Source organism: Mchenga conophoros, linkage group LG23 (assembly GCF_057382185.1).
Source record: "Mchenga conophoros isolate Kocher_MC1m ecotype Shallow Benthic linkage group LG23, M_conophoros_male_GT1.1, whole genome shotgun sequence".
NCBI lineage: Eukaryota > Metazoa > Chordata > Actinopteri > Cichliformes > Cichlidae > Mchenga > Mchenga conophoros.
In genome coordinates this window covers 48787197-48800150 of record NC_140547.1, presented here as the reverse complement: position 1 = coordinate 48800150, position 12954 = coordinate 48787197, and the positions used below count along the sequence as shown (strand labels likewise).

General features: G+C 49.5%; 2 protein-coding genes across 2 annotated transcripts in view; both read right to left on the bottom strand.

Moving 5' to 3' along the window:
• LOC146548220 (NACHT, LRR and PYD domains-containing protein 12-like) overlaps positions 1–12932 on the bottom strand; it is a 35423-nt gene extending 22491 nt beyond the window's left edge. The window contains exons 1-5 of the mRNA XM_085266175.1: positions 12812–12932; positions 10866–10997; positions 10429–10560; positions 2922–3157; positions 1032–2817 (exon numbers count right to left, since the gene is read on the bottom strand). Coding sequence (XP_085122301.1) covers positions 1032–2817; positions 2922–3157; positions 10429–10560; positions 10866–10997; positions 12812–12843 — 2318 coding nt within the window. The 5' untranslated portion in view covers positions 12844–12932. The remainder of the gene's footprint in view (positions 1–1031; positions 2818–2921; positions 3158–10428; positions 10561–10865; positions 10998–12811) is intronic.
• Positions 1–12954, bottom strand: part of LOC146548208 (NACHT, LRR and PYD domains-containing protein 12-like) — a 586500-nt gene that overhangs the window by 84184 nt on the left and 489362 nt on the right. The gene's annotated exons all lie outside the window — the stretch shown is intronic.

The window sequence follows — 12954 nt, the reverse complement described above, 5'->3', positions numbered from 1 at the left end:
TAAATTTATAATAAATGCTAATAAATACTGGAGTGTTAGAAAAGATGCTTCCAGCGTGTTTGTCTTTGATAGGGTTTATTCTGTTCGTCTATTGTCTGACCACTTGGGGGCGCTTTTGTCTCTTTTGCTCTGAGCCTTGGGTTTATTCAAACTGATTTTAATAAACTATTTTCTGCAAGTTGAAGCTTCATCTCCATCTCCAGTGGTTGTTGCATATTTTATGACTATATTAGTAACAGTCAGAGAGTTTAGAGTAAATTAGATCTTCACGTTTGATTTTTGACACAACATAAATGGTGAGCCAGTGTCAGAGGAAGTGACAGCATCCACCGAGGACCGGGGGGAGTGGGAGGACTGGGGGACCAGGCCAACAAAAAGGTGATCACTGATACAGGTCAGCAAACATTTGCTCATTTGGTGTCTTAGAGCAGACTCCGCCCAGCTTTGTCGTCCATGGTTGCTCTTTCAAAGGAATCTAGTTACATATTATTTTACTTAATGATCTACTGACACCACTGACTATGCAGGACAACCCCACGTCTGGAGCCAGTGCACATGTGCAGTTCAATTCCTGGGCAGGTTCTGAAGATGGCCGAGCTGTCGAGGACAAAGTTACTAATGTGAAGCTAATGTGGTTAATCAAGATCTTCATAACTATGTGGAGCAGAGTGTGCTTTCACCGTGGAGAAATCACACTGAAGAACTCGGCACACATTTTGGGGGCCTTTCTGTTTGTTGCTACAATCTGCAAATTTCATTAAAAGTTTAATAAACTATCATCTGGTCTTTATTTTTAGTTAGCACATACCTTAAAAACTCTAAGCTGTAAGCTAATGATAGTTATATAACAGCAGATGCATGCTGGTGCAATAAGCTGTATGTTTTATTTTTGATCTGATTAGTCAAATAATCACAAAAATAATCGTTTGTGGCAGCCCTAGTGTGACCTCAAATAAGAAATGATTGCAGTTTATGACTGAGTAACTAAACTATCACCAACTGATAATATTAATGATCACATCTGGACTCACCGGGCCTTTCTGCAGTTCCTCACAGCTGGAATCAGTCTCAGTCGTCCCTCTACTGATGTTTTGTACTTCTTCAGGTCCAACTCATCCAGAACCTCCTCTGACATCTGCAGCATGAAGGCCAGAGCTGAGCAGTGGATCTCAGAGAGTTCCTTTGATTTGTTCTCTGACTTCAGGAACTCTTGGATCTCCTGATGTACTGAGAGGTCGTTCATCTCCATCAGACAGTGGAAGATGTTGATGCTTCTGTCAGGAGAGGATTTTGTCTTCCTTTCTTTTAGATTCTTGATGACTCTCTGGATGGTTTCTGGACTGTTCTCTGTCTGACCCAGCAGACCTCCTAAGAGTCTCTGGTTGGACTCCAGACAGAGGCCATGAAGGAAGCGAACAAACAGGTCCAGACGACCATTTTTACTCCTGAAGGATTTTATTAGTGTTTCCATCAAAAAATCATCCAGAGATGACTCTTTGTATTTTTTTCCCAGGAAGTCCTTCAGCACCTCTGTCTTCCTGTTGGTGAAACAGTGGAACATGTAGACTGCAGCCAGAAACTCCTGGATGCTCAGATGAACAAAGCAGTAGACTGGTTTCTGGAAGATCACACACTCTCTTTTGAAGATCTCTGTACAAACTCCTGAGTACACCGAGGCCTCTGTCACATCCAGACCACACTGCTCCAGGTCTTCTTGGTAGAACATGATGTTTCCTTTCTCCAGATGTTCAAACGCCAGCCTCCCCAGCTTCAGAAGAACTTCCCTGTCAGCCTCCGTCAGCTCCTGTGGACTCGTCTCATGTCCCTCGTGGTACTTGTTCTTCTTCCTCTTTGTCTGAACCAGCAGGAAGTGTGAGTACATGTCAGTCAGGGTCTTGGGCAGCTCTCCTCTCTGCTCTGTAGTCAACATGTGCTCCAGAACTGTAGCAGTGATCCAGCAGAAGACTGGGATTCTACACATGATGTGGAGGCTCCTGGATGTCTTCATGTGGGAGATGATTCTGCCGGACAGCTCTTCATCACTGAATCTCCTCCTGAAGTACTCCTCCTTCTGGGCGTCAGTGAAGCCTCGTACTTCTGTTAGCCTGTCAACACATGTAGGAGGGATCTGATTGGCCGCTGCAGGTCGGGAAGTTATCCAGACGAGAGCCGAGGGAAGCAGATTCCCCTGGATGAGGTTTGTCAGCAGCTGGCTGACTGATGACTTCTGTGTGACATCAGACAGCAGCTTCCTGTTGGTGAAATCCAATGAAAGTCTGCTTTCATCCAGGCCGTCAAAGATGAACAAAAGCTGAGAGACAGCCAGCTTCTCTGCTGTGACCTTCTGTAGTGTTGGATGGAAAACATGGAGCAGCTCCAGAAGACTGTACTGCTCCTCTCTGATCAGGTTCAGCTCCCTGAATGAAAGCAGAACCACCACACTGACATGTTGGTTCTCCAAGCCCTCTGCCCAGTCCAGAGTGAACTTCTGCACTGAGAAGGTTTTTCCAACACCAGCCACGCCGTTGGTCAGAACCACTCTGATGGGTCTCTGTTGGTCAGGTAAGGCTTTAAAGATGTCCTGGCACCTGATTGGAGTGTCATGGAGGGCGTCCATCTTGGAAGCTGTCTCCAGCTGCCTCACCTCATGTTGGCTATGAACCTCTTCACTCTGTCCCTCTGTGATGTAGAGCTCAGTGTAGATCCTGTTGAGGAGGGTTCTACTTCCTGTTTCATCACTTCCTTCAGTCACACGTTCACATCTCCTCCTCAGACTGATCTTATGTTCATCTAAAACCTCCTGCAGACCAACATCTGCTGAAAGAAAGAAAAACAGAAAGAAAACTCTTCAATGTCTGAACAACAACAAGAAGTCCAGTTTTCAGAAATGAGTCCATCAGCAGACAGATGTTCAGTCTTACTTTGTACACAGCTGCTCTGACTGGCTGTCTGCAGTCCAGCTCTGCTTCTGGATCTTTCTCCACACTGGGGACAGGACCAGTCTCCTGATGAAGCAGACTGGTCCCAGTATGAGGAGATGCACTGTCTGCAGAACCAGTGTCCACAGCTGGTAGAGACTGGATCCTTCAGGACGTCCTGACACAAAGCACAGCAGGACAGCTGCTCCTCCTCACAGACACCACTCCTCTTCCTCCCTCTGTGAACACATTTCTTTATCACTAAAATCATTGACTGTCAGTGACAAACATCCAGATTTGATGACACTGTGCAGAAGCTCTGATGGTCACAGAGAAAAGTCAAAGTGGAGAAACTTGTGTTTGAGTTCAGATTCCAAGTTTCCTTTGCTGTTCCTGCCTGTCTTATTAAACACAGAGTGATCAGCCTACAAACTCCACAGTAAAAGCCTTCATCACAGAGCTGATTATGTCCTTCACTGGATGTACTGGAAGTTTGGGATCCATCACTTTCAACTGACCTTTGACCTCCTCTAAAAACTGTGGTGGAGCAGCGGTGTCACATTCAGAGCTTTCAGCTTTATTTTGAAAGAGTTCAGTCATCAGGAAGTGAACTTCTGGGTTCTGATTTCCTTTCTATTATTTTACAGAAGTGAAGAAGAAGAACTAAAAGCTTTGAAATGATCTGAGTGATATTTTTGAACATTGCCACCAAATTGAGTTCAGCCTCCAGCAGTAACTTTGTTTCATGATGCCTCCCTGATGATGTGATGTTTGATTACAAACCTGTTTATGTGTTAGACATTAATCACATGAACACAGGCAGAAAAAAGAAGCCAGTGAAACAAATGACAGAAACGTGTTCATTCACTGCCATGATCCATATTTTCTATGTACAGATGTTTGTAAAGAACACGTGTGCAGCGCTTTGTTCTGAGTATCTGCTGTCAGCACACAGTGCAGCAATAACTACAACCACACGTTTCTGTAGATCCTGAACATCAGCCTGGAGGAATCTGACCTCAGGTCTGCACACAGAGGAGCTTCACCTCTGGGATGATGCTGGCTTCAGCTCCTTCTACAATCAGGCAGAAGCTTCTGCACCATCAGGACACAAACAGAGAGGAGCTTCTATCCTCAGACCATCCAAGTCCTAAATCAGAACATGCTCCCCTCATAGCATCACCATCAGGGTTTAAACAGGACCTTACATCATGTTCTTGTCTCACTGTCATATTTCAGATCATACCTGATTCATTATGACGTCACATGCTGCTACACTGATCCTGCTGCTTCATTACTGCTGATATTACTCTGCTCACTCTGTTCAGTTACTCTGTTTACATCACTTTGCTCATTTGCTTTGTTCTGCTTGCACTGCTCTGTCAGTACATGCTGTGCTAATGTGGCACAAAGCACTTTAACATTACATCTGCACAATGTTTCATTATTTCATTTAATGATTGTTTATAATGTTTTGTCCAGTCACAGGAGCAGCTCAGCACATTTCACTGTGTTGTACGTGTATGACGATGCCTGTGACAAATAAACAGCCTCGGACTCTTCAATCTTCTGCATTTCTTTGGAGATCAGCTCAGTGGCCTGTTGAGACCATCTTTCTATTTCTGATGACTCAGTTCAGATTATTATCCTGATACTTTCTTTTAAAATGTGATGAAATCATTTATCTGATGTTCTGACACAAATACACCAAAACAATCCCAAACAGCACAAACCACCACGTTACACACAGTGTAATAAAAATACAGGCAACTGCAAATAAACACTTTAAAAATATAAACGGTTAGTTATGTCTATAACTTCTGTTCCCTGAAGGAGAGGAACGAGGTACAACACATAAGTATGGGATATCACGCCCTCGCGTGTCCTGGCTGAAGAAACCTTTATTCACGCCTTTACGGCAGATGACGTGTGATGACACGCGCAAGGCCCCGCCCGCACATATAGCCGCTGCCATCACCGTCATCCCTCAGTTCGATAGCCGCTCTTCACCGAGCCAACTGCTCAGTGGGGCCACCCTGTGTTGTACCTCGTTCCTCTCCTTCAGGGAACAGAAGTTATAGACATAACTAACCGTTCCCTTTCAGTCGATTCACTCGGTACAACACATAAGTATGGGACCTATATACACGCCCCGCAGAGCAGCCACCGAACCGGAACGGGACCACCACATCCTTAGTGAGTGGTAGACCCAGCAGAAAGGACAGCATGAGCCACCGAAGGGGCTGCAACGTCCAACCGATAAAACCGCACAAAAGTGTGCGGCGACGCCCAATTAGCCGCTGCACAAATATCAGCCACAGGCACCCCTCTAAAAAGAGCCCATGAGGTCGCCATCCCCCTGGTGGAATGAGCTCCCACCCCGTGGGGCAACGCAAAACCTCCGGTGCTGTATGCCAGCGAGATAGCTTCTACAATCCAGTGGGACAGCCTCTGTCTGGACAGAGCTCTACCTCTATTCGGATTAGCGAAGCAGACAAACAACTGGTCACACAAACGCACATCCCGAGTGCGCTCAATGTAGGTGCGTAGCGCACGCACCGGACAAAGAGAATGCACCCTCCTCTGCTCCTCAGATTCAAAAGGAGGGGAGCAAAAGCTCAGCAACTCAAACTCCATTGAACTATAAGATGCAGGCATGACCTTGGGAAGATAGGCGGCATTCGGACGCAATACGACCTTGCGGCCATCAGGAGAAAACTGTGTGCAGGCAGGATGCACAGACAGCGCATGAAGGTCCCCCACTCGCTTCGCCGAGGCCAAAGCGAGAAGTAATGCGGTCTTATACGAAAGAAGTTTCATATCTACCGACTCAACGGGTTCAAACGGAGGGCCACAAAGGGCCTCCAGCACCAAAGACAAGTCCCAAGCCGGGACACTGGACTTAAGCACGGGCCTCAGCCGGCGAACCCCTTTCAGAAAACGCACGGCGAGGGGATGCGCACCTGGTGTCACCCCGTCAAAACCGATATGACAAGCAGATATAGCCGCTAAATAAACCTTGATCGTCGAAAACGAAAGGCCTTTATCCAACAGCTCCTACAGGAATGTCAAAACATCCACAATAGAGCACTGAAATGGGAGAGTGTGGCGGTCCTGGCACCATCGCTCGAAGGCTCGCCATTTGTAAGCGTACAAGCCTCTAGTAGACGAGGCCCTGGCGCTCTGAATCGTCGCTACCACACTAGGTGGCAGACCCTTAGCAACCAAGTTTAACCTCTCAGCAGGTAAGCATGAAGGTGCCACAGATCCGGGCGCGGATGAAACACTTCCCCCCCCGCCTGAGAGAGGAGATCCCTGCGGAGAGGAAGCTGCCAAGGACTTGCTGCAAGCAGGCTGATTATTTCTGCATACCACGACTTCGCGGGCCACCAAGGGGCCACCAGGATCAGAGAGAGGGAATGCCGACGCACCCTCTCCAGAATTGGAGATATCATTTCCACTGGGGGAAATGCATACAGGAGCACGTCTGGCCATTGGTGCGCTAGCGCGTCCAAGCCCAAGGGTGCATCGTGGTCGATTATGGAGAAGTACAGGGGGCAGTGAGCATTCACCCTGGAAGCAAAAAGATCTATTTGCGCCTCGCCAAATAGATCCCAAATCTGAGCCACTATTGAAGGGTGTAACCTCCATTCTCTCACCAGAGGACCCCCCCTGGAGAGAAGGTCCGGCCCCAGGTTCAGGTGGCCCGGGACATGGGTGGCTCTTAGAGTCAGAAAATGAACACTGCACCATAACAGCAGAGAGCGAGACAGCTGCAACAGGGGAAGAGAGCGTGTTCCTCCCTGCCTGTTTATATAAGACACCACTGTTGAATTGTCCGTCCTGACTAAGACATGCTGGCCCTGCAGGACTGGACGGAAACGCTTTAGAGCTAAGAACACTGCTAACAGCTCTAAGTGGTTGATGTGCAGCTGGCGCTGAGCCGCGGACCAGATCCCTCTCACTGACGCACCCTCGCACAGCGCTCCCCACCCACTTAGGGAAGCATCTGTGGACACCACCTTGCGAAACAACACCCTCCCAATCCGAGAGCCCTGGTGCAGTAGCCCGGGCTCTCTCCAAGGACGGAGAGCTAGCATGCAAGACGCAGTTACCGGCAGCCTCCTCCGGAGGTGACGCGAAGCACACAAACGGTGAGAGAGAGTCCAGCGTTGAAACGCTCTCATTTTCAACAGCCCAAGCGGCACTACGGCGATCATAGATGCCATCATGCCCAACAAGCGCAATATCGTCTGGAAACGCAGTCTGCGTCCCAGCTGAAATTGAGCGAGGCAGCGATGAAACGCGGCCACTCTGTGCTCTGACAACCGTGCGCGGCTGGAAAGAGAGCATATTTCCAGACCGAGAAAAGCGATCTGTTGACCTGGGATTAGCGAGCTCTTCTGAAAGTTCACAGAGAACCCCAGTGTCTGAATGTGTGACAGAACCCGCGACAGCTGCGTCTCCGCCTGTTCTCTGGAGCAAGCCACGAGAGCCCAGTCGTCCAGGTAGGCCAAGATGCGGATGCCCCTCTTCCTGAGGGGCGCTAGCGCTGCCTCGGCACATTTCGTAAAGGTGCGGGGAGCGAGCGACAGCCCGAACGGCAGCACTAGGTATTCGTAGGCTACGCCCTCGAATGCAAACCTCAGAAACTGCCTGTGTTTCGGGTGTATAGCGACATGAAAATAAGCATCTGTTAGATCGATTGTCGCAAACCAATCTCCCGGGCCGACTGCACTCAGGAGCTGTCTGAGTGTTAGCATCTTGAACCTGTACGTTCGCAGGTACGTGTTCAAGACTCGCAGGTCGAGGATGGGACGAAGCCCTCCCCCTTTCTTCGGAATGACAAAATAACGGCTGTACCAACCTTTGTCCGTCTCCGAAGCGGGGACCACCCGTATTGCTCTCTTCTGTAATAGCGCCTGTATTTCCTCTCTGAGTACCAAGGCTGCCTCGGGGTTGACAATCGTGTTCACGACTCTTTGGAAACGAGGCGGCTTGACCCGGAACTGCAACCGGTAACCCATGGCAACGGTTTGCAGCACCCACGGAGAGGGGGCGCAAGCGCGCCACTGAGGGAAGTGAGCAGCCAGCCGGCTGGCCTGCAGCACTGACGGCGGGGCGCCGTCGCCCCCCAGTGTGTCTGCAGGGGACTGCATCCCCTGCCTGACCTGGCTCATTTCGCCTGCAGGTTGAGCATTTGAGATTGTTTGAGAGTAAACAACACTCTTTATTGATTGCAACATGGGAACATGTACATTTATACATTTTGTTGGGTGCACCTTTTCCGGGGCATAACAATGAAAAACAGCGGGAACACTCGATGTGGTCGCTTGAACATTCAACACATCTGAACCGTGTGCAGGGGTTATGTGCTTGGGAGACCGCGATAGGGAAGTGCAGCGCCTTCTGGGGCTGACAACCTGAACAGAACTTAAGCGGCACCTCTTGTGCGGCAACAGAGGGGTAAGAGCAGCGTCTCCCTGCTGCCGGATCCCTTCCCCACTCGCAATCACAGCTAGGAGGGCTGAGGCTTCTTCCTCCTGGGCGTCGGGTCCCGTCGGGGGCCCGGGGGAGGGCCTTTGCCCCAGGCCGACTGGCGTGGAGCTCGGGCCGGAGTACGTGCTCTCGCCGGCGGCCCTCCCACTCCAGCAGTGGGCGCCGGTCTCTTGCCAGCTGTCAGAGGAGCGGCGGGCCTGTGAGAGCTAGCAGTGGGCTTGGGCTGGGGCTGGCGTCTGGGGATGATGTCGCGCAGAGCTTCCGTCTGCTTCTTCCTCAGATCGAATCTAGCCTGAATGGCTTCAAGTGAATGTCCGAATAACCCAGCCGCAGACACTGGTGCGTCCAGATACACAGCTCTGTCTCTATCAGGGACGTCGGAGAGGGTCAGCCACAGGTGCCTCTGCGCCACCACTGTCGAAGCCATCCCTCTGCCCAGGGAGAGCGCTGCACAGCGAGACGCACGGAGGATGTAATCCGTGGTGACTCTAACCTCGTTAAGAAGAGGTGACAGCGGGCTGTCCTCCGGAACCAGCGATCCAAGCTCCGCCAGGCACATTGCTTGGTACGTCTGGAGCATGGTGACGGAGCTCATGGCTCGAGCGGTGCCGGCCTGAGCCCGATAAATCTTCTCCAGCTGCGAGGCCGAGAATCTGCAGTGCTTGGACGGCAGAGTTGCGGGGCCACCGACACCATGGTTATGGGACGGGGCCAGATAAGCAGCCAGAGACGGCTCCATAGGGGGTGGGTTAGCTAAACCCGCTCCCTCGGCGCCGTCCAATTCCATGTACTGTCCATAGCCGGGCACAGTGACGCGGGTAGACAGAGGTTTGTCCCATGACGCTGTTAGCTCGCAGAGAAAGTCTGGGAACATGGGGAGGCAGTTTTTTTGGCCGTTGCGGGCTCCGGTGGAAGGAAAAAACCCGCAAACCGCGACGGCTTCCGAGCTGGTGGAGGAGAGGGCCAGTCCATCTGCAGCTTCTCAGCGGCACGGCGAAACAGGGAGAAAAGAGAGGTGTCATCGTGGCCGACCGGCGCAGCAGCGGCGGCATATTGGGTCGACAATGAGCTCTCCTGCTCATCCTCCGACAAACCATGGATGTCCAGGCCGATGTCCAGCACGTCATCGTCTTCCTGGGGAGCGCTGGCGGGCTTCAACCCAGGCTGAAGCCCGTCAGCGCTCCTGCATGGTTCCGGTCCGTCATCGGCTAACCCGTCAACGTATTCCATGTGGTCAGCCCAGCTAATCGCGGGGACATCGACCTGAAAATTTTCGTCTTCGGACTCGGACGAAGCCGGGGCTCCAGACTCGGAAAGAAGAGGGTCATGCCGTGCGACAGCCGAGCGTCCCAGCACTCTTTCCACAAACGTCACCCGTCTTTCCAGGGTCGAGCGTCGGAGCTGGCGACAAAACGCACAAGCTTCGGGCTCCGTCAACGCTCTCCTAGCGTGGACGATCCCCAGGCAGACAGGGCAGGCATCGTGCTGGTCGCTGTCGTGCAAAGAGAAACCACATCCCTGAGGACAGGGGCGAACAGAAGATTTCTGCTTTGCTCGCTTCGGTTTGGAGTCCATTCCCAAAACGCAAAGCGAAACGCTGCACAAGAAAAACTTGAAAATAGCGCTCCGCGGGCAGCCTACGCACCAGCTGGGCGGTGGAGGCTAACACCAACAGGGGCAGTTAAGCTAGGTTCAAGTTGGCAGACAACGGAGCTAACTAGCAGTAGCTAGCTAGCCCAACTCAGCAGAGGTGTTCTCAGCGAGGTGAAGAGCGTAAGAACTGAGGGATGACGGTGATGGCAGCGGCTATATGTGCGGGCGGGGCCTTGCGCGTGTCATCACACGTCATCTGCCGTAAAGGCGTGAATAAAGGTTTCTTCAGCCAGGACACGCGAGGGCGTGATATCCCATACTTATGTGTTGTACCGAGTGAATCGACTGAAAGGGAACTAAAATTACAAAGTGGTCACAGAATTTCAAACACCCGTAAATGAGTCAGCAGCTCTCTTACATGGTCAGCTGAGCTCCATGATTGAAGAACATTGTTGCTGCAGGTTCATCAATGAACTCTGGAGGTCTGTTTTTGGACCAGTCACTCCTCACAGACACACAGCTGGATGCTGGAGACTGTGACCTCTGACCTCTGCAAACACAAACACATCACATGAATTACTGATTAATCTCTGTTTAAAATCTTTTAAGCAGCTGCAAACACACAAACTGGATGATGTGATGGTTTCTGTCAGTAATAGTTGTCTCAGATTAGAGTACAGACGGCTGCAGAGACGTTCACAGCAACAGAGAAGAAATCATTACCTTGGATTGCATTACCATTACGATTGATACTAGCATTATCGTACCCGGACCACCATTAGGAATCATTTATGATGTCACTGGCAGAACATTTATAGAAACAACCTTTGAACTCTGAGTCAGCAGCTTTCTTACATGGTCAGCTGAGCTCCATGATTGAAGAACATTGTTGCTGCAGGTTCATGACTGAATTGTAGAGGTGTGTTTCTGGACCAGTCACTCCTCACAGACACACAGCTGGATGCTGGAGACTGTGACCTCTGACCTCTGCAAACACAACCACATTGCATTCATTTCACATCAATTAGTACACCACAAAAGGCATGCAAGAAACACAGTATGAAGGCAAACTTCTGGCTTCAATAACATTCAACAGGTCAGGTGGAAACTTTTCTCAGATTTGATTCATGTTTTTATAGAACGATCCAGCTAAAAAAAATATACCATTAGGTCAGGGGTCAGCAACCTTCAGGACCCAAAGAGCCATTTGGAGCCAGTTTCCACGCAAAAGAAAACACTGGGAGCCACAAATACTTTTTGACATCTAGAATGAAGATAACACTGTATATACTGTTTTTTACCTTTATGCTTTGTATGAACAACTAAGGTGTGTTGCTTATGAAATCCATGAAGTGCTACAGAGAAAATTACATGTTATTTATGTAATGAACACATTTGAACTCTTAAAGAAATATAACCAAAGGAAAGACACCCAGCTGAACTAAAATGATGTAGCAAACAAAAACTGCTGTGAGCCGCCACCCTTATATCTCCTTTGGGCTTTTGGAGCCTTGACCTGACTTTTAAAAAATAATTGGAAAAAAAGCTCTATGCTGCTGAAAGATGACAAATAGATATTTGCAAAATTCTGCCTAAATATGTATTTTACCTGGTTAATGTGTGTGGCGGGGCGTGGTCTGCAGCGCCGCTGCAGGGGAGGCGGACGCACCTGAGCGGCACCCGCAATCACGCCTCGCCGCCTTAACGTCTGTGCTGTTGTGTTGGTGTGTGTCGGGCTGTGAGCTGCAAAGCTACAGCCGGCTGTGTGCGTACAGCAACCGTGTGTGAAAAGTGGTCAATAAAGAGAAGCTGAAAAGCGTGTTCATGCAAACATCGTCGGGTCTGCCGTGATATGTTTACAACGGGACTTCTGCTCCTGAACCTCTGCGCACAGCGTCTGCAGGTCGGGGCTGTACGAAGTCACTTTCATCTTTACAGGACTGTAAGCTGTCGTCTGTGAGGCGTGAGCGGTGTTTGTTTTTAACATAGTTCACGGTGGAGAACAGCTGCTGACATAATGTGGATCCGAAGATCCATAATTGGCCTACCTGGGGCTGAAAGTCTCGATAAATGCAGGCGTTTCGGCGGGTACACCGGCTTCCGCGAGTGTGACGCTTATTTGAGCGATGAAAAAATAAAAAATATAATTTTATTTTTATATTTCAATATCACAATAATCTTCCAATTTAGAACTACAAGTTAAAAAAAGAACATAAATAAAATACACTTCAGCTAAATACTTCTAATTTATTTTCCCAAACCACGAGGAGCCGCACTGTAAGGACTAAAGAGCCGCAGGTTGCCGACCCCTGCATTAGTGTTAGTCAATGTTGCAACTGAACTGAAAAACAAAAGATTTTGGTCAGGTCCAAAGAAACAAAGTCACTATTAATACAACACAACCCCCCCAAAAAGAGCCATGTAGACCCCGGGCTCTATGGGTCTTGTGCTCGGAGCTTGTTCCTGTGCTGCCATGATTAGTGCCTCTGTGCTGTCTTTCAGTCCAGCTTTGTTCAGCCACTGGTAGGATTTCTGGATGTCAGCCACTTCCTCTGGTGGTGCAAACTGTGTTGTTCTGAGTTTCATTGGACGTCTTTGTCCAAAGCACCAGACAAAGGGCAAAGTAGATGCATTTGCATCAGCAGGAAAATACACCCCAAACTAGCATCATCATTATACAACTTTAACAACTGCCACTAAATGATACTTCATACACAGACCAGTGTTAGGTTAAGTTATGATGTCACTGGCAGAACATTTATAGAAACAACCTTTGAACTCTGAGTCAGCAGCTCTCTTACATGGTCAGCTGAGCTCCATGATTGAAGAACATTGTTGCTGCAGGTTCATCACTGAAGTCTGGAGGAACTTTTTCTTTGGACCAGTCACTCCTCACAGATACACAGCTGGATACTGGAGACTGTGACCTCTGACCTCTGCAAAC